The sequence below is a fragment of the Pseudomyrmex gracilis genome, unplaced genomic scaffold (assembly GCF_002006095.1).
Source record: "Pseudomyrmex gracilis isolate BER0280 unplaced genomic scaffold, ASM200609v1 scaffold_270, whole genome shotgun sequence".
Classification (NCBI taxonomy): domain Eukaryota; kingdom Metazoa; phylum Arthropoda; class Insecta; order Hymenoptera; family Formicidae; genus Pseudomyrmex; species Pseudomyrmex gracilis.
This window is the reverse complement of record NW_018020854.1, coordinates 96,155-119,911: the sequence shown is the minus strand read 5'-3', so window position 1 is coordinate 119,911 and position 23,757 is coordinate 96,155. Positions and strand designations below refer to the sequence as shown.

The window sequence follows — 23,757 nt, the reverse complement described above, 5'->3', positions numbered from 1 at the left end:
TATAATTATTACATTAACTAATAGTGAAAAAATGTAGAAAATCATAATTCAATAAGCAAATAATGACAAATTATTTAAACTTTTAAACATGAAAAATGTTTCTCATTTTGTCATATTTAATTGGAATTTTTAAATTAATTTGATGGACACGGGGATGGAATCGGTACCGAGTAACTGAATATCTTATATGCAAAATACATACCGTTACCTTTTTCATTTCAATCTGCGGTGATAATTATGTGTTTGCAATTTCTGCATAAAATGCACTTGTAGGCCTTGATATAAACTGGTATGAAGAATTTTTTATGTATATATAAAAGAAACAAGTATCCTTATACTAAACTTCAATTTCGCGATCTCTGACGCAGACATTTGAATTGCCTATTTAGATGATGCAGCAATTTGTCCCTTAAGGACTGATTTTTTGTTTTTTGTTTTCTTTACATGAATTGTCGAATGTTTTTAATATATCTATATACTTATTTATATATAATAAAGAATACCCTTGTAAATACACAAAAATATATATATTCTGTAGATTTATAAGTTATTATATTGTAAACATACTATAGATATTGTATTATATTAATAATACATTTTTGTGGTATATAAAGATATATATATATAAATTCTAAATATATTATACGTGTGCGTGCGTGCGTGCGTGTGTGCGTGCCTGCGTGTGTGTGGTGTATGTACACATATACATATAGGATTAAAGAAAATTATACTTAATCACTTCGATAAATATAATTTACTCATGAACCAGCCCTTTTAAGTAATGGGATTGTATAAATATGTCTATACAAATTAACGAAATAAGTAACGTTGAAAAATATGAAAACGAGATTCTCATTTTGTGTAAAGCACAGAAATCTGCACAGAAATACAAGCGTGACGCACATATATCTCGGCGAATAAAAATCTCGATATATAATTTCGCAGAAGTTATAGACTTCGATTTATAGAATCTAGGTGTTTGTTTGTCACACTTGTGTTCTTGTGTAAATAGGGAGGTTTCTATGTAAAAGAGGGGAAAAAGGAGCTCAATTTCTGACACAAAAACAAAAAAAAAAAAAAAAGGCGCAACTTTTGCAACATTGAAACCATAATCATATAAATAAAAACCTCTGTATCAGAGAAAGGAATAAATTTAGAAGATATCGAGCATGTACTGTAGCGCTAGCACTATACATCAAATGCTAATATATATCGCGGTAATTTCCAATAAAACCTATGTTCAATTTTTATTGTTTTATGTACAAAGACATGAGAGATTAAACGATTTCAATCCCGACGTTACAAAAATAGTTTATTATCCCGCTTATCCTTGCTTATCCAAGAATTTTGAATGTAAAGAAAGGGAACGCTGATTGATTCAGTTTCACTTGATCACTTTTTGTAATCAATTGACTTATCGCAAATTCATTACACTCTGTTCACTAAGAGATCTTCGGCCTGCGCAGGGGAAGCAAAATGAGCAACGTTTAGGATCAGAGAGAAGAATGAGAGCGGCCGGGCCCATAAGAATTTTTACAATCGTTTTTCGGACATAATTCATAGACATAGGAATAAGGAAACGGAGCATTAGAGCTTGAGCACGATAGAAAAAATATTAAGAATAGGAATTAAAAACAGAGATTAAATGTAATGTACAATGCAAAAAAATAAACTACAACATATAAATGTATATGTATATGTATTATATGTATTATATACATACTACAGTAATGTCACTGACCTCGGCCGCGCGGCCTTGGTAGAGGGGGGGGTCATTGACCGCGGGCGCGCGGCCTTGGTGGGGGGGGTCACTGACTGCGGCGTGTGGCCTTGGCGGGGTCATTGACCTCGGCCGCGCGGCCTTGACGGGTCACTGACCGCGGCGGTGTTACTGACTTCGGTCACGTGATTACGGTATATATATATCATCTTACCACACTCAATGTTTCTATTTTTATTTAATTTACATGCATCAATCTATTGTTGTTTGATATATAAATCTTTGGAAATGTATAAAAAGACAAATTTTTAATTTCTGATTTAAAAGTCTGACTTTTACAATACTGAATACAAGTCGGCATTTTTCTGTTTGTGAAAGTAAAAAATAGAACAGATCAAATACTAACACGATTCTATAATTGACAGTTTCCACTGCGTTGCCGCCATATTGCTTTACGATTTTGGCCAAATCTCTGATTGGTTGCTACTGCGCATCTTCAGAATAACTCACTTATTATTCTTACACCATGGTTTTTCATATGGCTCTGGCCACTCTCACTCTTTTCTCAGTCTCTGGTCGAAGCTTGTCAAAGCTGTGAAGCCGTGATAAGCAATTTTGCAGGTTTTGTATTGCAACGCAAAAGCAAATGCAAAAATGGAGTGTTTAATCGGTATTCATTGTAAAGATTTTGTGCTCATCGCAGCCGATATGACAACCACACAGTCTATTATAGTTATGAAAAGCGGTAGGAGATAGTTTATTATTTTTATACATCTTTATATTGTCAATGTTGTCATATTTGACAACTATTATGATGTTATACTATTTTTTAATTAATATTTTTCAGCATGTGAACTTAAATGTAATGTGTGCAATTCTAATGTGTGTAAATTTGTTTTTATAGATGAACATAAGATTCACAAGATTTCGAACAAGCTTGTCATGGCAGTATCTGGAGAATCAGGTGACACAACACAATTTTCAGAATATATTGGAAAGAATATTCAACTTTACAAGATGCGAAATGGCTACGAATTGTCTCCCAAAGCCGCAGCTTGCTTTACAAGAAGAAATCTAGCTGATTATCTTAGAAGCAGGACTCCTTATTATGTTAATATGTTACTTGCTGGTTATGATGACAATACTAATTCGTGTGAATTGTATTTTATCGATTACTTAGCATCCTGTGTAAAGGTGCCTTATGCAGCTCATGGATATGGTGGGATGTTCTCTATGTCTGTCCTAGATAGATATCACAAATATGGTAATAATTTTAGAAAAAATAAATTTTTAGTAAACAAAACAATGAGTATAATTTTAATAAACATAATTTTGTTGTTTTTAATAGATTGCACTGAACAGGAAGGGTATGCGTTATTGAAGAAATGTGTGCAAGAAATTCAAAAACGATTAATTGTCAATTTACCTAATTTCAAAGTTCAAAAAATATCCAAGGATGGAATTCAAGATTTACAGCCAATTACAGCTGAAAATTTAGCTTTGGAAAGTGGTGCCAGAGATCTTCATACTTCTTAAGTGTTTATATATTTTTGGTGTAACAAGAACTTTTCTCTATAGAAATAAAAGATATATAATGTATAATAATATATTTATTATTATGACATTCACACATTTTTTTCCCCTTGTTTCTAAGTTAGAAAAGTAACTGGTGCTTTTTATTTTAACACTTTGTATGCAAGTGTAAAGAAAAAAACTGTATTTATTTCAATAATATATGATACAAAACTAGTGTATTATATTCACTGTATTAGAATAATACAATTGTGAGTTCAAGTAACAGTTTTATTTTTTACTGAAAAAATGTGTAGCAGGATCTTTTTTTACAAATGAATGTTTTTCTCTAATTACAAGATTATTATTATTACTATTAACAATAATAATCTTTAATTGTGAGTAATATTGTAAGTACCGAAAAAGTTTTATTTTTTCGAAGTCACAAATTTTTTCAAATTTTGTAACTTAAAAATAAATTACGCAATAGATTCTTATTGTATATATACAATCACGTTTCATAAATAGACGGTTTCTATTTATCATAACTATTAGTGTTACACTGCATTTTTTTACAAATAAATAAAGATATAGTAGCATTTTTTAAATATATTTCTTTATATGATTGCGTGTTTATATATAATTCTTTTTTCTTATATGTGTAATAACAGTGTCCGAAATTACGTTGCGCATAAAAAAAAAACAATTATATTTACGATTATCACTCACATATGGTGGTAGAAGAAAAAATACTGGACTACTTAAATCAGTAAAACTATATGTAATTGTTGAACTGAGATTTCATACTAGAAGATACATAGAAATATTAATTGCAAAACTCAGGTAGACTTTCATGTGGCAGTCTTGTAAATATACGCGAAATATATAAATCAACAAGTTGGAAGTATCTTGATTCTATTCTACGCTTTAAAACAACAAAAACTATGCTTTATTATGCTTTGTGCTCTTCGTCTTTCAGATGACGAAGTCATTTCGTTCCATATCTCAGAACATAGTCCATCAATACCATACCATGAGTGATAAGAATTTTTTCTACCGATTCGGCAAATAAAACAGTGTTTTTTATTAACATTATTTTGTAATGTTTAACCGTATTTCCGTTTTATGATCAAAAAAGATCTGAAAAACGCTAATTATTGTGAATTATATCATTGGAATATAATATATTGTAGATCTTGTAATGTAAATTCATGTGCATGCAAGACAGTTACGGATAATTGCGCTTTTACATGAGTGACGTCTTGAGCATGAACCATGAACTATTATCCTTTTTTTTTGTTTCGCAAGATAAACTCGAAAGACAGTTGTAATAAGAATTGTTCTTCATCGCATTCGTCGCGTTAAATAAGAATACTATTTATCCTTCTTATTTTCTACTCGTGCTTGCTCCGATTGTTGCGCCGCGGGTTGAGACGGATGATCCTCATACCTAGAAAAAAGAATAATCACACAAATTGTTGCAAAACTTAGAGAGATATGAAATAATACGTAAATGATACGTAAATTTTTTTTGTAATCGAGCAAAAGATACTCACGAGAATAACGCTTTAAGATCTCCCTTGAATAATGCCAAGAGCAGTGGAGTGCCTAAACACGCAGGAACTAAATAGAGCAAAGCAGGTTGTGCGTGGTTAAATAAGTTCATAATCATCATAGTAATCAGCAGTCCCATAAAGTACGCGAAGAACGTTGAATAGAAATAGATGTTCGTCTTCCTGCTCAGACTGTTATCGAATCGTAACAGCAAAGCTATGAAGATACCGGGCAACACGATATCGCCCAATCCCAACATGGCAAAATTACCGGCGTTCTCAAAGCCTTTCTCTAAAAGATCTTGCGGAAAGACGAGTTTGATAGGTACTTCAAAGGATTTTGCGACTGTCACCATTACATCTGTACCAAACACCCAGAAGGCGTCGTAAAACAGAAGACCACAGAGCAAGATGCATCCGGTCACAACATTGTTGAGATGCAATAACTCAACGCCATTAATAGCAAATGCTATCCCAAATAAATTGTTAGCTATCCAATGCTGCAATAAAATAAATATAAATGTGAATAAGAATAATTGAAATCTAAAATTTTAGAATATATTCTTATAAGTTCTATTTTGTCACTTACTTTTTTCATGAGATACCAAGCTCCTACAAATGAGCAGCATATAAGGCAGACAATGTCATGTAGATTAAATTTATAATTAATGATATCCTCCTCCTTATCGTCCTTTCCTCTTGTAAATAAAATGTGATACTGTGTCTTTGGAATCGCAGCTGGTACCAAAGATGAGATCAATGGGCTAAAATTTTATGACTTCAAAATTTGTTTACATTTTGGTACTACAAAATATGTTTTGATAATTAAAATCAATTTTTTTATTTGAATTTAGAAATTTGTATTTTGAACTAAAAGAAAAATTAAAATGTGTAATTATAATTATTTACAAGATTTTTACCTGGTGAGATGACACAGAGCTAGAATACCAAGGAAGAAAAAATATGCAGCCAATATCAAGTTAACATATTCCTTTGCAAATACCTGTTAACAGTAACATTTTTGAGTAACGCTTTACAACTGTAAAACTTAAAATATTTTGTTTTGTACAAATGTAAGTACCTTATATACTATATATAAACCCACTAATGTAAAACTGGAAATAAAGGGAAACATAGCAGCTTCTTTGCGAGACATTGTTTCAGGCTGTTCCCCGCTCTCTTTATACTGTTGCTGTAAGATGTAATACATAATGTTGTAAGTATGAAAGCACAATTTAAAAAAAATACAAAAACATAAAGCACACACACATGTACGAAACTATATAAACTATATTGCTGCACAATTCATACAAATTATACAAATTTTTATATACAAATTTTTTTCTACTTTCATCAATCGTTCAATTATCGCTTTATCTGAGTGGAAATCTGAATAAAACAAAAGTTGAAAATTCCAGCGCATTTTTAAAATAAAAAGCTTTTATTTATTGTACAAGAAAACTCTCATATCGCAAGTTCAACATTTGAGAAAACATTTTGTGAATTTCTGCGTTGTATCGTTGTCAGAGTAATGCAAAACAGAGACCTGAAGAAACATGTGTGCCAAACATATGTCAAAAAGCCAGAATCTAACCTGCTGCTCCTTATGGTGCTTGACGGCGCGGTAGCTGCCGAAAAAAATCGGCAGGATAGCCATGATGATAAGACTCCCATACGCGATCGCCATTCCCTCGCGAGTTAAGTGTTCTTTTGTACTCGTCACATTTTTTATGTCCGTTACATTTTCACTCGCTTGAGTTACGATCGTCTCCAGCATACTTGCCATCTTGAATAACTTGAATACGGTTGACACACACAACAAACGCGCAATGCATCCGACGCAACCGATGACGAGCACGACACGACGAGTGACACGACACCAGATGTCCCCCACTTTTTTTTAAAATGAAAGAAAAACGGCAAGGAGGACAATTCTTAACGCAAATCTGTATTTCAGCGAATTAAACATCGCGATGTGATATAATAATTTGAAGTCTCGACATTGTACATAGATATATTTCTTCATACGTAAACATATATATTTTGTGACTTTTCTGTAACACATATCAAAACATAATAGATGCGTTCAGACAACTCAAAATATTGTACAACAGTAGAGTAAATTTTGCTGAACGCGCTATGCTCACGATGCGTCCCGGGGTACGTTCCAAAATCTTATGTTGGTAAACGAAAACTATAGTACACGTGACGTAAAATATAGCATTCTAGTAACCAAGGTAGAGTTTTGGAACGTATCCCAGGAGTACGTTCCAAAATCCTACTTTAATTACTAAAATGCTATATTTTACGTCACGTATACTATAGTTTTCGGTTACCAAGGTAAGATTTTAGAACATACCTCAGAGAGAATTCCATCACTGCTGCAGAGTAAAGGTGGTTTTCCATTACGGTTGCAGTGTGATTGGCTGTTGCAAATCATGTCGTTCCCCGCGCCTCGTTTGCTCTGCTAAGTGCGAGAGTGGGAAATGAGAAAAAAGTGAGAGTGGGAGTTAGAGGGGAAACTAAATGCGAATATAACTGAGAGATTTTGTGGGAAGATAAGTGATAGGAAAACTAAATGAAGTTTCAGTGTAGATAGATCCACCACTAGTGGACCATGGAAACATGGCTGAAGGTTGTTTAGAGGCATAGACTTATATAATAGACGGAACATTCGTGTAAGAGGAGCTGAAGCTTCGTTAAAAGAGACAGAAATAGTCGCGGAGTAGTTCTCTTCTTTTCTAGCAGTGAGTTGATTGGTGGCCGCGACAGGCCGAGGGAGTGGCCGAGAGCAACGAAGATGATTGGTCCCCCACCGCTCTTATTGTAAGAGAGAGAAACAACTACTCCAGCATTATCTCTGTCTCCTTTAATGTTGTCTTCAACTTCGTCATATAAGTGTTCCGTCTATTATATAAGTCTATGATGTATACATATATATATATATATGGAGGATTCGTGCTGAGACTGCGCAACAAGCAACATCGCTATTGCTGTGCTGTTCCTTTCCTTGCCCTTCCTGTTGGCTCTAAGCAAACATTGCGGGTAAAAGTTAAGTTAGTCGTACGGTCCGGTCTGTTTTTGGTAGATTTATCTATCTAGCGGCTTGTCCGTTCGCGCAAACTGTCGTTTTCACGACAANGACTGTGAGCGTCGGTTGGCCGCGTTTGTGGCTTCTCGACGCCATATTGGCAAGGCTCTTTGTCTTGCTGTTCGCCGTGATTCTGGTTACAGTTCACTGGTAGTGTGAAGTTCTCTGAACCCGGCGGTTCCGGCTCTCTTTGTTGTCCGCGACACGTATTTTTGTGGTTTCGTAATCTGAGCAGGTTAAGTCCTTACACCCATCTACTCAGGGTAAAGTAGGGGGTTATGTCTCAGAAGACACAACTAGAGGAAGACGTGGAGATGCTCGAGAGCGGCGGCTCTCCCCCCGGCGGTCCCCCGTGTCCAGTCACTGACGGGGGCTCCTCCCGTGACGGAGATGAGGGTGAAACTGCTGGTGGCAAGTCAGTTGTTGATGAAATTGCGTGCAAGGTGGGGTTATGTTCCCCTAAAANGAAAAAAAGTGGTAAGAGAGAGTTAGAGGTGGGGGAGGGCTCTCGCCTTGAGGAGAGACTCCTCCTCCCCAAGAGGAAACCTACGGCTCTTTCGGACGTCCAAAGACAGCTGTTGTGTAACAAGTACTTCCCGGGATCGAGGGGCCCTTTCCTAGTTCACGTGGAAACGTGCAGGTCGGGTGGTTCTTCCCTGGGGGAACAGGATCTTAACTCACAAACAGGTAAAGGTCAGTCGTCGCTGAGTGTGATCAAGCTGGGTAAGAAGTTGTACCGTCTTATGTCAGANCAATTCGAGCATGCTTTTGATCTTAAACTTATAGGAAGGAACAAGTACTCGGTGTGCTTTCCTACAGGTAGCTGTGCTAACGAATTTGTGGACCGGTTCAGAAGTGTGTCGGGCTGGATCACGGAGACTGAAGTATGGACGGCCCACATCCCGTCGTTCAAGGTGGTNAAACAGTTTGTTCTTAGGGGAGCTGACGATGAGGACACGGCCGAGGATCTTATTGCCGGCTTGAAGCCTCCCCCCGGGTGGTCGGGTGAGTGGACCCCTCCGTTCGANGCTGTGCGGATTACCCGCAGGGTTGGAGGTGGTGGCAGTGAGGCCCCGGTGTACGTAAGTACTAACCAGTTCATTTTGAGGTTCCGTTCACCGAACGTTCCCAGTTCCTGCCTGTACTATGGCAAAAGACTTCAGTTGATACCGTACATTTATAAGGTTAGGAGGTGTGACTTTTGCCAACGCTTTGGCCATACCAGGTTCGCATGTAAACAGTCTTCGGATGAGAACAAGCGTGTTTGCGAAAAGTGTGGCAGGAGTGGTCATCATAAATCTTCGTGCACAGCGACTCAAGACGAGTGCATTAATTGTATCCGATCAAAGTCTAGGAGCTTTTCTCATCAGGCCTCCGCGATGGAATGCCCTGCGTTTAAAAGACAACGTGAGATTAATAAGATGATGGCCTATCGTGACCTCTCTTTCAGAGAGGCGGCGGGGCTATATGACGGAGGGGGGGCGCAGGTCACCGATGGGAGGACCTCTCATCGCGGCTCTACTGTACCTCTTCCCACCCTGGCAGAGTTTTTACCGACCAGTGTAGGCAGTGGGCTTTTCCGGTTTTCCGCTGGGGGTCCACACCTGCAAAGTACATCTTATGCAAAGGCGGCGGGGACAAGTGTGTCCCCCCCTCCCGTAGGTTCTGAAGATGGGAACAAGGAGGCCCGACAGAGCAAGACAAGTTCTGTGTTGCCTCGCCGTGAACCTTCTTGTTCAAAAAATAGACAAAAACCCCCCACTTTGGTTAACGTCAGTACAGTTGAAGAAAACATTGTAGATATCCTAAAAAGGTTTAAAGACGGTTCAAATCCTTTCGACCCAACCAAACTTAGCAAGAACGATATGCAAAACATCATAAAAGAGGTTGTATCCTCCCTCTCCGGGAGTTTNGTTAAAAGGTTGTCATAATTTGTGTGTGCTGAAATGACGCCCTTTGGATCTNTTACAGTGGTCCAGTGGAACTGTCGCTCCTTGATTCGCAACTTAGATGCTGCTAGACTTCTACTCCAAGATACTCGAGCTGAAGTGGCGGCTTTCTGTGAAACCTATATGGATGAAAAATCTATAGTGACGTTTGCAAATCACGAAGTCGTTTCTCGTGATCGCAATAGACAAGGAGGCGGTGTTGCAATTGTGGTTGCTAAACACATAAAGTTCCGTTTGTTAGACGTTCCTGATCTCTATAATGTTTGCCGTCAGAACTTAGTGGAAGTGGTAGCTCTTCAACTTCTTCTNCCTGAAGGCAAGCATCTTTATGTTTTCTCTGTATATAGCCCTCCTCGTAGTAGTAACGACTACACAGATTCGGACTTCTGGTCCCTTTTCTTCCACACCTGTTCCAGGTATCAACCTGCCGTGATCTGTGGTGACTTCAACGGTAAGAGCCCTCTGTGGGGTGGTTCCTCTACTACTGTTAATGTAGAGGGGAGAAAAATCGAGAGAGCAGTAACCNGTCTCTCCTTCTCTGTCCTGAACGACGGAAGTTACACCTGGTGTTCGTCAGATCTTTCTTGTCGTTCTTCTCTTGATTTAACCATAGTCTCCCAAGATCTTGCCGCTCAGTGCTTCTGGGAGGTATGCGAGTTCCTTTACGGTAGCGACCATTTCCCAGTAGTCTCCAAAATACGCTGTCGTTATACGGGTCGAACGGCTTGCCGTCCGTATTACTCAGTGGGTAGGGTCAANTGGGAAGTCTTTAGATCAATGTGCGTGTCTCAGGTCCGATACCTCCCGAGGTTAGATGTTACTGATAAGAAAGATGTTAGTACTGTTTACTCTAGTCTAACTAAGCTCATAGAAGATGCATTGTTACAGGCGGGGGCCGTGAAGGTGTGTAAACAAGGTTCCTCTAGGAAACCTCCATCCCCCTGGTGGGATGCTTCGTGTGCTGAGGAGCATAAAAGGAAAAAGGAAGCTTGCAAACAGTTTCTTGCTCGNCCTAATAAGGAAAACTTCGACAATTACAACAGGGTCTCAAAAGAAACTTACAGGTTCTTCAGGAAAAAGAAAAGAGTTGCCTTCCGAAAGTATTGTGAATCCCTCCATGCTAATTCGGATGTAGGATCTGTTTGGAACACTGTCAGGGCGTTTTCTGGTGCTCGTAGTAAGTCTAGGTACACAGGGAATAGAAACTGCCTCGACCAAGATGGGTTATGTCGGGCGATGGAAAAAATTGCCCCGTTAAACCCTGTTGCTGCCCCCGGAGGAGTGGACGTAGTGCAGGAGATGGGNTGTTTGGAGACAGCTGCTGGTGGGTCGTTCATGGAGAACCCAGTAACCCAAGACGAATACTCGTCTGCGGTANGGTCCTTAAAGGTGCGCTCGGCTCCTGGCCCAGATCTAATAACCAACCTCGTTATTACCCAGTTACCTCCTGAGATACATCGGTACGTTCTCGGCTTTTATAACTGGATGTATTCACAGAAGGTATATCCAGAACAATGGAAACAGTACTTTGTAGTACTGATCCCGAAGCCCGGTCGTAGTGGATCGTACAGACCCATCTCATTAGCCAACAACTTGCTAAAAGTACTTGAAAAAGTAGTGTGCAGAAGACTCGAGTGGTGGGCTGAAAACAGTAAAGCNTTCTCTCCCCATCAGTTTGGGTTCAGACGGGGTTTGTCCTGTACAGACAACCTGTCTGTGCTCGTTTCCAAAATTAAGCTTGCAAATAACACACGCAGAATTACAGGCGCGGTTTTTTTAGATGTTGAGGGCGCGTTTGACAATGTGGTCCCNGAGATCCTTTTGACAATGTTGCCGAAGTTCGGGGTAACCCCCAGGGCTGTTGCCTTTGTAGCGTCCGTAGTTAGTTTTAGGGATCTGATGGTGTATGCCTCGGGGGTTTTTATCCAGCGTAGAACCACCACTCGTGGACTTCCACAGGGCTCTGTGTTGAGCCCCTTGTTGTTCAATCTTTATATGTCTCGGGTCGAGTGNAGTCTACCACCTGGGATTGAGTTACTCATATATGCGGACGATCTGGTAGTTTATAGCACGGGACAGTCTATTACCGAGGTGGCGGGCCAACTAAATGTGGCCTTGTCTAGTGTCCACAGACACTTGTCATCTCTAGGCCTGAGTNTATCGCCTAGTAAGTCCGTNGCTACATTTTATTCCTTAAATTCTTTGAGGAATACTAAGTGGCTATTGAAAAAACATAATGTTAAAATACAAATCGGACAGTCACCTGTAAAGGTGGAGTGGAACGTAAAGTTCTTGGGTGTCTATATTGACTATAAGTTAAGTTGGAAAAAACATGTTGCTGTGACACGTGGCAAGGTCCTTCCTAGGATAAATATCCTAAAGGCAATTGCAGGCATAAAGTGGGGTGCGCATCCTGCAGTGTTAATGACGGCATATAAGGGACTAGTGAGGTCGGTCCTTGAGTGGGGCTGTCAGGTCACCTTCCCTCTCGGTGAACAGGAAATGCTGGTGCTGAGTAGGTTACAGTATGCATGTATTAGGGTAGCGTGTGGCCTCATGCGAACTACCCCGACCAATGTGTTNTTAGACTTGGTGTGTGAACAACCCCTGGTGTATAGACACAGGTACCTTCTGAGCAAGTATATTTGCAGGGCTTTGGCGAGGACCAACCACCCTGTGGGACGGTTGATCGAGGAGAATTGTGCGAACTGGACTCCAATCTGCGAGGGCGTCCAATTCGGTCTTATGGAAGTTGGCAAGGAGTTAATGCCAGTCACTAGGAACGTTGTCAGGTATACGTTGCCGGGTAGCTTGGCCCTCCCTTTTGGGGTGGGNTATAGAAGGTGTTGTGTGGATACTGAGGTAGGGTATCGAGTACGCGGATCAAAGAATCCCCAGGATGTGTTCTCAGACTATCTGTCGAAAACTGGTGCTACTAGAGTNTTTTTTACAGACGGCTCTCTGGTCCGCCTGGTGGACGGTGGGTCTCCCGCAGCTGTGGGATTTGCTGTTGTGTCTGAAAATCCGGTGCTGGTCCACCAGGAACGAGTCGGCGCTTCGTCTACCATTTTCGACGCTGAGGCGATGGGAGTGCTTTGTGCACTGGAATATGCGGAAGATCTTGGTTTCTCGTCAGTAGTGGTAGCCTCTGATTCGTTGTCTGTGTTACGTTGCCTTGAGTCACCTGACCCGAAGGGGAGTCATTCCTCTCTTGTACACAAAATAANGGCGATAGATGTGAAGTTAGAAAGAAAAGGAGTTAGAGTTAAGTTTGTCTGGGTACCCGGTCATGTAGGAATACACGGTAACGAGCTTGCTGATTATCATGCAAAACAGGCCTTGTCCCTACCTGAACCGGCTGAAAAACAGGAGGTCTCTTCCCTCTTCCCATCTATCAAGTCAGATGTTTTACGGCTGTCTAAAGAGTATCTCCTTAGTTTGTCACGCCATAAGGGCGGTCGTTATTTTAGGTATGTACCGGAACCGCTGGGCAAACCTTGGTACTCTAGGACTAAGAAAGGAAAGTTCCTCCCAAGACAGTTAATCACCCTAGTGTCTAGAATCCGTACACACCACACGGCAGTGAACAGTCACCTGTTTGAGAAAAATATAGTTGATAGTGCTATGTGCCAGTGCGGCCAACCGGAGCAGAGTGTTGATCATGTATTCTTTCACTGTCCATGCAATAAAGATAGTACGGACAGGTTGCTGATTGATTTGTACCACAACGGGTTTAGCCCTCCGTATAGTGTGGAAAAGGTTGCCTTTTCCAGTAATTTTAGCGCCATGTTTGCTTTACTAAAGTTCGTCAATACAGCCAACATAAGTGTATAACCGTCCTAGCGGAACGCTGTCTCCTTTGTAAACAAGCTTTTACCCTTCCCTCCCCTTCCCCTTCTACTCCTTTTACGTTTACTCTTCCCTTCCTGCTTGTTACCTGTCGTTACTAAATCCTTAGTCTCAGTACACAGCGCAGCAGACAGACTGGAGTCGTATCCAAACCAACCTGTGCGCGCTTAAAGCAAAGACTGGCCGGTGCCTAAACAGTTAAAGGGGCACGGAGCCATAAGTGCAAAGAAGAAGATATATATATATATATATGTACATGTGTGTACGAAACTGTGTTCTCTTTTCATTTGTGGAAAAATATGCCAAATAATTACGGTTGTGCAATTACAGTACGTGACACAAACAGCATGTGAATGCGAACGGCAAGATTGTTCAAGCGCGTTTCGTCGTGAGAAGACGAGTCATCCTTGTTCATATCCTAAAGAAAGAACTGGTGCAAGTGTTTATACGTGCTGGGAAATTAACCTTTTCTCGTGTGTCTTTTCCTACAGTGTTGTGTACATAGATATATATATATATATGTCTAATTTACATACAATATATATGTAAATTGCGTTACGTGCAAGAGATAATTTGTTGTTTCGATAGACAACGCGAATCGCTCTCTAAAGTAACGTGTGAGAGGTTAGAAGTTCGAAGAAATGGAGGTTAGTTTTTTGGTTTATATTGCTGCTGCGAGATAAAATCAATTGTTTCGCAGAAAAAACATGTAGCGAAAAATTGCCTATATGTGGAAAATTTTGTTTTCATAAATACACACATATATGATTTTTTTCTGATCCACATATGTATATGTAGTATATATACACACATGTTCTTTATATAGTATATGTGTACACATGCACACACACACATGCTCTTACAGATAGATGAATGTTCAGCTGGAGGTGATAGTGCAGCTGAAGAAGATGAGGACGAAGCTTCGTCACATGGTTCTAGGACTGACAGTAGCAGCAGCAGTGTGAGTGGCAGTAGTACAACAACGGACAGTGAGGAAGACAGTGCTGAGGAGCGTGCGACAAGCAGCAGCGAGAGTCACAGTTCCGCAGAAGAGGACGAAGAAGAAAACGAAAATGGAGAATATATGATAAATGGAGAAAATCCCAATGCTCTGGTAGGATTTTGTTTAATTAATATTTACATGTTTCGCGTGATCTATGTAGTAAAGAAAAAAATTAATAAAACTGTATGTGCGACAAACTGACTTTCTTAGAGATGGGAAACTTGCGTGGCTGGAAACGTCAAAGTAAAATTGCCACAGGATCTTTGTGAATACTTCAATATCTTCAAGGAAATGTTGGATTACCCACGTTTCTGGAACGAATGTCTCAATGACAGTCAAAGGGAAACCTTGTATAATTTTTTGCCAACTTTTCCAAAAGACTGCAATGTAAAAGCGGAAATGGAGAAGTCTTTGCAGATGTTGTTCAATAGAGAAAATGACAGGTAGTGAAAAAATATGCATATTGTTTACAAAAGTTGAAGAACAATAACTTGATTTCCGAATAAACTGACACAAATAACTAACTTGATGATTATCACAAAACATACCGACTAAACTGTAATTACAGATTTGGTGTAACGCCATTGGACACGTTCCACAATCACCTCTCCGCCGGTCATTATCGTCCCGATATAAGCAAAATGCGCAGCTTGGTTCGTAAGGCGCAAAAGAAGATATTGTTGTTTGAGGAACGAAAACGATCGTACGATCTGGCGAGTCAGTTGCTCAAGTCACGGGAGAGTTTGCTGTCGAACGCGTACAAACAAGGTTTCAGTCAACCGTCGAATCGAATAGTATCGAAATTTCACTTGCGCAAGCCGAAACCGATAATGGGTGAGTGTCCGTTTCATAAGATTCATTTAAATAACTTCCGGCTGTTTATGTTTCCCCCCGCGATTTGGCAGAGAAAATTATGTAGTAACTTCTGGGGAGACAATATTAACACGCAAATGAATGACAGTTGAAGAAAAGACTCAGCTGCGCTATATGGAGGAACTGAACGCGGTCCGGGCGGAACTCGGATCCAACGCGAGACTTTCCGCCGACACGACGTCCGAGAACGAGGAAAACTATCCGCAGTATCAAACAACAGGCGCGAAGCAGAAAAAGAAACGTCGCACCATGAGTTTGCAAGGATTGTCGTTTATTAAGGGCTTGCAACTCAGTCAGGAAGACGAAACAATTCGACCTGTGTTTTCCACGTTGCAGCGAGCGGAATACGCTCCGAGCAGATCGCTGTTAGTACGCGAACTAACGGAGGAAAGTTATCGCACCATGTTAATTGCACATAAAAAACGACGGGCGCGTCGCGACGTACGTACAATCCCTCTTACCGTTGGTTATTTATTTATTTATTTTTTTTTTTGAGGAACAAGAGAAACTGACTGAAATTAATGACGTGTTTAGGTTCATCCCGAATTGAACACCCAAGGAATCGCTCTCGCCGATCTGACGCAGAGATCGCAAATCGGTCAAAAGCACAAACTCTCGCTCGGCAATTCCATGAAGATTACACCGGCCAAGAAGAAGATCAAAGTAGAACAAAACTCGTCCACGTGTCCGCCCGCATCAAAATTAATGAATTCCGTGAAACACGAAAGTGATAACAGTGATTATTCCCACACAACGGACGACAATAAGCAATCTAACGCGGTCGAAATGGATTACAACAAAATAACACCGCCTATAAAATTAGAACCCGTCGATGCGTACGAAGCACATCAATTAGCTAAACAGAAAATGTAATATTACGTCGCGACTTTTACATTCACTTTAAGATAAACATCTTTGCTCGATCTTGCTTCGTTACATTTTTTATTTACAGGAATCCGGTAAGTATGAAGAGTTGCAAACCACCGATACTCAATACGTCCGAAATAAAGAAGGAGATTGAGGATATAGAATACGTTGAAGTCAAGACCGAGTTGAATTCAAGCGTGAATGAAGATGTTCTTGCCGAAACTGAAGAGGAAGTCGAAAGCGAATGCAAGAAAGAACTTGATTTGGATAATATCGATATGATGCAGCTGCCAATTCAACTCGACGACGGAATTGACATACTCGACGATGTCAAGTGAGTTTATTTTTGTGCACGAATCATTGATTACAAGTTTAAAAAAGTAATCGAGTTATTTTGTGTTTTTCTCACTTCAGGTGCGAAGATGAAGGTGTTATATCGATACCGGAAAAGGAAGTGACTGTACCATCCAGCGAAAGTACCATAGACATAAACAGCGGAGCGGAACTGATGCAGGAAACACACGCGTGTTTCTTCTCATTGTTGCGCGACGCTTTTACTTCCAAGGGAGAATATCGAATGGGCATGATAGAGATGAAAGAGGCAGTAATGCAGTGGCAGAGCAATCCTATTTCGCCCTTGAACGATTGGTAATTTCGCGCGTCGACTGATAAATTTTTGTTGTAATAAAAGTAAAGGAGAGAATTGTTTTATATATATATATATGTTGTTATCGTAGGTATTCTTTGGTATCTTCTTGGCCCACACTGGTACCGTTAGCTTTGGGATTTCTTGCTGGTGAATTGACATATTCTCAAGATTTGGATCAACGCCAGGAACGAGATCAAGAACTCGTGCCCTATTTGGAAAACAAAGGTCGTGGCGTGTACGCGTGGATCGGGGCGGGACGAGATTCGGACGCTCGATTACAGGATCTGTGTACAAAATTTCTTTTGTATAAGTACGCTAATAGTTTTTTTTTCTCTTTACCTTCTTTTATATAAAATAAGAGAAAAAAAATCTATATAATTTATTTATAATTTTATTTTTGTTAGAGATATCTTGGCTCCGCCAAATTCTTCGACCACCAACGCTGTAACGCCTGTTAAGTCACAGCAGACGCAGCTCAGCTCTTTGAATAACACGAACAATAGCACGATCGCGAGCGGCAGTTCGCAATGTGGCGGTAGTCCCGTATCGGAAACCACTACCATAGACGTTGGTGTTACCGGAACCGAATGGGAACCGCCTCGTGCGCTGTTTCCTACGGAGTGGAAGGTCCGTCAGTCCACAACGGAAGAGCGCGAAGAATTTCGAAGACAGGAACGAATGCGTTACGCTGCGCCTCACAAAGCGTTTACGTATCGCATGCACGGTTACGCATCTGTGGTCGGTCCCGTTAAAGGAATTTATCAGCACAATGTCGGTATGTTGAAAATTAATTCTAATATAAAAACAAGTCAAAAGACTTTTTTTAATATAAAAAGAAAAAAAAGATTCTTCTAAAAGATTGTATGAAAAAAGTTAAAATTGTATTAAACTGTCGTTATGTTAAGCTTCAGGACAGTCTAAGGCGCGAGGTCACAATTTACTGGTCGCGGATCGTCCAAATTTCGTGACGATCTTAGCATTGGTCAGAGACGCTACCGCCCGACTTCCGAACGGTGAGGGAACTCGGGCTGACATTTGTCAATTACTGAAGGATTCGCAATATATCAAAGAGCAAGGGAATAACGACGACAATCTACATTCCGTGGTCTCGGGAGCGCTTGATAGGTTACATTACGAGGCAGATCCTTGCGTTAGATATTATCCTCGTCGGAAGGAATGGCTTTATCTCCATCGAGCGCGGTCTGAATCTGAATTTGGTTTGTTTTTTTTTTTGTTTTTATGTCTTTTATATTCATCGTATATTTACATCTTAATGCGAGAAAATACATTTGTTGTCTGTAGAAATGTTTCATCAACAATTGCAAGGTATTGCGAAGAACAAGAAGAGCGTTGGTGGTACGTCTCGGAATAAGGCGTTACAGCCTGTTCCTAAATTAGCTAATGTAAACAAAGAACAATCGCCGAATAATAAAGAGGTAACTCACAAAAAAGAAAGACGAACAATGGCTATACCTGCTCAACCCGTAATGCCCAAGTAAATATGCAAATAATTTATTACGTAAAAAAAAAAGATATTTAATATAAAAACAATATTTCTTATTAAACAAATGTAATAATAATTTTGCAGAAAAGAACAGCGCAAGATCGAGGAAAAAGTTATAAACGAACATTCGATTTCTACTGAACATTCCGTTAACACTAATATGGACATAGCTGTCAGCACAATAACAACGCCAACAATTTCCGTCGTCGAAACTTCTGTTCCTGTTGCGTCACTCGTGACCTCGTCGCCTACGATCGCGAGTTCAGCGAGTACGGAACGGGACAATGTCACGGTGGAGACGAAGTCCCAACTCACGCCGATAACAACAATGAAAAAGGCGTCCGTTATCGGAGGAAAACCGGTCGCCGTGGTGAAAGCGAACGCCACTCAGAGTCTTCTCCAATCAAATCAACATAATTTCTCACATCATCAAATTCAAGTGTCCACATCCGCTGGCTTGCAAACGATTCGTTTGTCCGGACATTCGGTATTGCAGTCAGCGCAGCAATCTGTTCCGGTTAATAGTGGTTCTAACGTGACAAACGGAACAAGCACGAATCTAACGACAATATTGCCGTCTACAAAAGTGCAAAATCAGCACCAACAACCGACCATAATAACGAATCAAGCGGGAAAGAGTATCTTACAAACTACCAACTTAAAGCAACAGCAATCGCAGCAACAACAACAGCAACAGCAACACGTATTGCCAGGCAAAACTCTTTTGGCAGCGTCTCAGATTAAATTAGTTAGTCCGAGTCAAATTAAATCGTTGCTCTCGGGTCACGGTCTTCAGGGCCAGACCATATTTATCAAACAATCTTCACCATCCAACAATCAAACACAGCAGCAACAGCAGCAGCAACAACAACAACAGCAACAACAACAACAACAATTAAAGGTATTTCTTAAAAATAAATAATGATATATCGTATTTTATATTCGCTTTTATTCTACTTTTTCAATATTCAATAGCAGCAACTTCAGCAACAACAGCAACTTCAGCAACAGCGGGTCGTAGCTACTCAACAGCAATCTGTGCAACAAACTCCGGGAATGCAGCGCATAATCGCGCAAATCGGAGGCAAGCCAATTGCCGTGCAAATACAACAATCGCCCCAGCAGCAGCAGCAACAACAACAGCAACAAAAAATATTAGCGAAAGTCTTGACGAATAGCGGCGGGGGACAAATTATATCTGTCGAAAGTTTGCTCGCTCAAAAAGGATTAAAGTTAGCTACTGCCGCTAGTCACAGCAATCAGATTAATCGACAAGCCAAACAAGTTATACAGGCTCAGTATCAGGTAAGAATAAAAAAAAAAAGATAAATAAAAATCAACTTTTGTTGTTTCCTGTACATTAGAATAAAAACAAACTACTATGATATTTTATTTACACTTGTGTCTGTGCAGGTTGTACCACAAGCGCAAACGTCGTCTGGTCAGTCGAAGATAATAGCAGTTAGCACACAGCACCAGCAATCCCAACCGCAACAAACTCAGACCGTTCGAATGGTTACTGCACAGCTCGCGGGAAAACCTATCGTATTGGCGAGTGGAAATAAAAACGTTGGTGTCGCGGTGAGCACTAGCAGTGGTAACGTTGTGTTAGGCAAGCAGCCGACCTCTCAGCAGACGCCGCAACAGCAACAGCAGCAGCAGCAAACGCAACAACCGATCATTCTGCCGAGTCAGTTGCTTAATATCAAAGCGTTGCACGGACTCAAAGTGATCCCCACGCCATCCGGCTTGAAAACAGCGGGCGGTGCTGTGTACGCTCGAGTCATCGCACCTACGACGATAGCTTCCGCACAGTCTACGTCGAATCAGCAGCAGACTCTGCAAATGCAATCACCAAGAAGTACTTCGTACGGTACACCTTGACAAGATTAACGTTCTTATACGTGTATTCGTGTTTAATTTCCATTTATATAGTGTCGCTTTTATCTGTTTACACGTTTGTTTTTAAATTGAAGTATTAAAATAAAATGTTAAGATTTTTTTTTTCGATAAAAGTCGTATGAATATGTATATTACTATGCTATGTAATATTTATATACATGTATACATATATATAACACATATAGGTTCAAACAAAATTAAAGAAAGAAAAAAATCATAAAAACACACGGTAAACACGTAATATTTTATAGCATTAAACTTAAAAATTTTTTAGTCTAATTTTTGTTTATAATCTAGTATTCTAGATTATAACGTTTTTGAAGAATAGTTATAGAATAAAATGTGAACAAAATAGTTAAATATGAGCGATTTTCACATTGTATAAAGAACTTTTGCATATAATTTTAATATATTTGTAATTATTAACCCTTAATTATAAAATTAACACTACAATATATATAGATCCTAAAAAAAACAAAAAACATCGGTTTTCTTTTAAAACTGGAATTTATAAAAGAAAAATTTCTTTCGCGCGAGAAAATATAAAACTTTGTTATATGAAATATAGAAAAATCAAAATGTCACGTGACTTCAATGTTATATTTGTCGTACTTTTCGAAGTCTGTTATAATTATGGGTTATATTATCTGTAGAAATATAATTTTCTATCGCACGTATAACACACAACACACACACACACACACAACTGTGAGAAGTATGAATAAGTAAACGAAGTATAAATTTTATTCATCAAAGTATATGGTTTTTATTATAATATTTCATAACTTATAAGACTTTTTCCACGTTGCAAAATGTTGTGTTTCCATTCTCCATTTACATTTATTATTAGAGAATATTAGTTTAACACTATCTTTATGTAAGACAAAACAACCACTACCTATATAAAACATAACAACGTTGTTTATACAAAATGTTTCTAGTCACAAATTTTGTAGTAAATTTAAAACTGATTTGTCTTTTGTAAAAATGTTTTAACCAAAAAGATCCAGTAGGGGGGAAAAAAAAAATTTGTGCAGCTTTTTGTTTTTTATATTATATTCGTAGAATTAACTTTGAAGTAAAACGATATATACTCGATGTGTACATACTGTGAGCAGAATTTGCGATGCATTTTTCCCATGTATTTATTTAGGAAATTTTATCACAGAAAGTTATATAAAATTCGCTATTTCCAAAGTGAAAATTAATAAAAACAAATGTAATATTTACTAGTTGATTAAAAAAACGCTAGCTGCTAAGTTTATTCACATAATACGACAATCTTGCGGGGAATTTTCTCCAAGTGATGGAAGAATGGGATTTCCTTCAGAGTCGAACTGAAAGAAAGAATTCTGTTCGCCAACAAGATCTTCTGGTGCTTGGCCGTAACTTTGCATTTCCGTCATCAGTTTCAGTATATATTCAAACCGTTGTTTCTTTACACTATCCGTATCGGTTTCTGTTTCTTTCTCCAGCTCAGCACATACCTTGTACAAAATTTAAATAAGTATAGTAACACAAAGTTATAATTATTATTATAGTTATTATTTAAATTATAAAATATATTATTGATTATACTTTTTGTATCAACTCCGATTGTTTCGTATATCTTCCCAAATCGGGAGAACTCAAAGTTGCTTTGTGTTCTTCAAGCCATTTCGGATATTTATCTGCCAATTCTTTTAATGACGGATACAGTATCTCTTTTGATAAAAGTTGTTCCATCATTCCTTGCATAAACGGTAATAAGTCAGTTCCGCCATCAAGAGATGCTTGTCCAAGCATAGCTGCTAAGTCTGAATCATTCTAAAATAGATTTTATCCTCAAAATGTTGCTCTAAATTTTAATTACTCTTGATAGCACCAAAGTTAAACAGAATCTTACATATCAGACTGTTATTATCTCTTAATATTATATTGACTAAAATTATTATTATTGTTGGATTATATTGGAATACCTTTAAATTTTCAGAATTTGCAGTCAGGTCCTTTAAAACTTGTGAAATGGTCGATTGAAAGTCTGTGTTACTTGTTGTGCCTGTTTCGTCTGTTGCATCGCTGATTGACAATTGTCTGATCTTATTCAAAGCAGCTTCTAGTTCACTATCGCCTAACAATTTATAAAATCTTGCAGTAATACATGTAAATTCCTCTCAGACTTTTTATTAGCTCACCATTTTGTAACAAGGTCTCAAAATCTTTTTCAAATTGACTAGCTGTTTGTTTAAGGAAATCTTCCGTCCAGTTATCTTCAGGCGTTTCCGTTGTTTCATGTTTATCTGTTTCGTGTTTATCCGATTGCTTTTGTAAGTCCGAAGTGCTTTCGGTGTTCTTAGATTCGGCATTCAATGACACTTTGTCAAAATCTTGTAAAGCGCCTAAAACAATTTAGAGACGTATTACGACATTTCCGAATTTCACGATTTCCAATCGATTTCTATAATAAACGCGATGTAAAAATGTGTAAAAAAATGTCACATCTTATCGATAAGAGTGTAAAAAATGTCACATCTTATCTTAAGAATTATCTCGGTAATTATATTATATAACCATGAAATGTTTTACTTACTGTCCAACAAAGCGTTCAATTCTTTATCGTCTTCTTCGTTTTTCACTTTATGGGTGTTGTCAGTCATACTTGCCCAAGTGTATTTGTCAAACTTAATATCTTGGAACAAAATACGACTTAATCAATTATCACTTTGCACACGCACAAGTGATAACTAACGTTGCGTTAGTTTTTTTTTTTTTTTTTTTTAACAAGAGTGTAACTGTTTAAACCTCACTCAGTGACAATTTTAGGTCAAGAGAAACTCTGTATTTCTATTAGCGTATAATGTGATTCACTTCATTTAAGAAATTATAAAATCTATTAGGTTTGACATTCAAAAAAAACGCTAAGTCATCATTGATATACTGTACGCATGTTTTTGTTTATCGAATAGAAAACTCGACTTTAGTGGCAATTAAATCCTAAACAACGTTGAATAGAAAATCTCGTTGACTACGATCTAAAAATATTGAAATACATTATTTATACATGCGCGTGTATATATAAATTAGACTAACGGCTGTAGGAAAGGCTGCGTCAACGCACACACGATACCGAACAGAACCGATCGCGATTATTGCATGTCATTGGCGTATATTTTTATATTTATAATAAATTTAGAAGGAGAGGCCAATCGCTTTTTAATTATGTACTGCGGATTCTTTAAAGACTTAAAACTTAAGGTCGTTCTACATCAAGTCGCAAGGAGCAAACGCAAGTCGCAAAAACCTTGT

The 23,757-nt window shown here is 38.8% G+C and overlaps 5 protein-coding genes across 7 annotated transcripts; 3 read left to right on the top strand and 2 right to left on the bottom strand.

The window, feature by feature from the left end:
* The first annotated feature begins 2,269 nt into the window (after positions 1 to 2,269).
* LOC109859596 (proteasome subunit beta type-2-like) lies at positions 2,270 to 4,658 on the top strand. Its single transcript, XM_020437976.1, has 3 exons — positions 2,270 to 2,465; positions 2,625 to 2,984; positions 3,069 to 4,658. The coding sequence occupies exons 1-3, from the start codon at positions 2,375 to 2,377 to the stop codon at positions 3,254 to 3,256; spliced, it is 639 nt and encodes a 212-aa protein (XP_020293565.1). The 5' UTR covers positions 2,270 to 2,374; the 3' UTR covers positions 3,257 to 4,658.
* On the bottom strand, positions 4,521 to 6,850 carry LOC109859595 (minor histocompatibility antigen H13). The gene is made up of 6 exons (XM_020437975.1): positions 6,380 to 6,850; positions 5,867 to 5,977; positions 5,706 to 5,788; positions 5,375 to 5,549; positions 4,789 to 5,285; positions 4,521 to 4,682 (listed from the first exon to the last, which is right to left on the bottom strand). Exons 1-6 carry the CDS (start codon positions 6,569 to 6,571, stop codon positions 4,607 to 4,609), a joined length of 1,134 nt encoding a protein of 377 aa, XP_020293564.1. The 5' UTR covers positions 6,572 to 6,850; the 3' UTR covers positions 4,521 to 4,606.
* A 902-nt stretch (positions 6,851 to 7,752) lies between these two features.
* On the top strand, positions 7,753 to 13,659 carry LOC109859584. Its single transcript, XM_020437959.1, has 3 exons — positions 7,753 to 8,599; positions 8,696 to 8,958; positions 10,714 to 13,659. Exons 1-3 carry the CDS (start codon positions 8,155 to 8,157, stop codon positions 13,657 to 13,659), a joined length of 3,654 nt encoding a protein of 1,217 aa, XP_020293548.1. The 5' UTR covers positions 7,753 to 8,154.
* LOC109859572 (nuclear factor related to kappa-B-binding protein) lies at positions 13,586 to 20,590 on the top strand. Of its 2 annotated transcripts, none has more exons than XM_020437938.1 (15): positions 13,586 to 14,321; positions 14,540 to 14,788; positions 14,888 to 15,120; positions 15,246 to 15,511; positions 15,639 to 15,991; positions 16,085 to 16,419; positions 16,503 to 16,751; positions 16,832 to 17,065; positions 17,155 to 17,376; positions 17,471 to 17,841; positions 17,972 to 18,283; positions 18,369 to 18,561; positions 18,655 to 19,471; positions 19,549 to 19,875; positions 19,984 to 20,590. In XM_020437938.1, the coding sequence occupies exons 1-15, from the start codon at positions 14,316 to 14,318 to the stop codon at positions 20,452 to 20,454; spliced, it is 4,638 nt and encodes a 1,545-aa protein (XP_020293527.1). In that variant the 5' UTR covers positions 13,586 to 14,315; the 3' UTR covers positions 20,455 to 20,590. The 2 variants fall into 2 exon arrangements, with proteins under 2 accessions (XP_020293527.1, XP_020293526.1); XM_020437937.1 differs by having other exon boundaries at positions 19,546 to 19,875.
* Positions 20,591 to 21,209: 619 nt separating this feature from the next.
* LOC109859579 (peroxisomal biogenesis factor 19) lies at positions 21,210 to 23,632 on the bottom strand. Of its 2 annotated transcripts, XM_020437951.1 has the most exons (6): positions 23,542 to 23,632; positions 23,042 to 23,140; positions 22,647 to 22,850; positions 22,431 to 22,582; positions 22,051 to 22,278; positions 21,210 to 21,959 (listed from the first exon to the last, which is right to left on the bottom strand). In XM_020437951.1, the coding sequence occupies exons 2-6, from the start codon at positions 23,106 to 23,108 to the stop codon at positions 21,738 to 21,740; spliced, it is 873 nt and encodes a 290-aa protein (XP_020293540.1). In that variant the 5' UTR covers positions 23,109 to 23,140; positions 23,542 to 23,632; the 3' UTR covers positions 21,210 to 21,737. The 2 variants fall into 2 exon arrangements, with proteins under 2 accessions (XP_020293540.1, XP_020293539.1); XM_020437950.1 differs by having other exon boundaries at positions 23,042 to 23,580.
* Between the last annotated feature and the right edge of the window lie 125 nt (positions 23,633 to 23,757).

Excerpts from the sequence above, each read along its gene's own strand:
- LOC109859596 (XM_020437976.1), top strand. The coding sequence starts at position 2,375 with ATGGAGTGTTTAATCGGTATTCATTGTAAAGATTTTGTGCTCATCGCA. Across the intron at positions 2,466-2,624 it reads TATTATAGTTATGAAAAGCG|ATGAACATAAGATTCACAAG; the intron begins GTAGGAGATAGT and ends TTGTTTTTATAG. Across the intron at positions 2,985-3,068 it reads AGATAGATATCACAAATATG|ATTGCACTGAACAGGAAGGG; the intron begins GTAATAATTTTA and ends TGTTTTTAATAG.
- LOC109859595 (XM_020437975.1), bottom strand. The coding sequence starts at position 6,571 with ATGGCAAGTATGCTGGAGACGATCGTAACTCAAGCGAGTGAAAATGTA. Across the intron at positions 5,789-5,866 it reads GTTTATATATAGTATATAAG|GTATTTGCAAAGGAATATGT; the intron begins GTACTTACATTT and ends TACTGTTAACAG. Across the intron at positions 4,683-4,788 it reads GATCTTAAAGCGTTATTCTC|GTATGAGGATCATCCGTCTC; the intron begins GTGAGTATCTTT and ends TCTTTTTTCTAG.
- LOC109859572 (XM_020437937.1), top strand. Across the intron at positions 17,066-17,154 it reads ATTTCGCCCTTGAACGATTG|GTATTCTTTGGTATCTTCTT; the intron begins GTAATTTCGCGC and ends TTGTTATCGTAG. Across the intron at positions 18,562-18,654 it reads GCTCAACCCGTAATGCCCAA|AAAAGAACAGCGCAAGATCG; the intron begins GTAAATATGCAA and ends ATAATTTTGCAG.
- LOC109859579 (XM_020437951.1), bottom strand. The coding sequence starts at position 23,108 with ATGACTGACAACACCCATAAAGTGAAAAACGAAGAAGACGATAAAGAA. Across the intron at positions 22,279-22,430 it reads CAAATTCTGAAAATTTAAAG|AATGATTCAGACTTAGCAGC; the intron begins GTATTCCAATAT and ends AATCTATTTTAG. Across the intron at positions 21,960-22,050 it reads AATCGGAGTTGATACAAAAA|GTATGTGCTGAGCTGGAGAA; the intron begins GTATAATCAATA and ends ATTTTGTACAAG.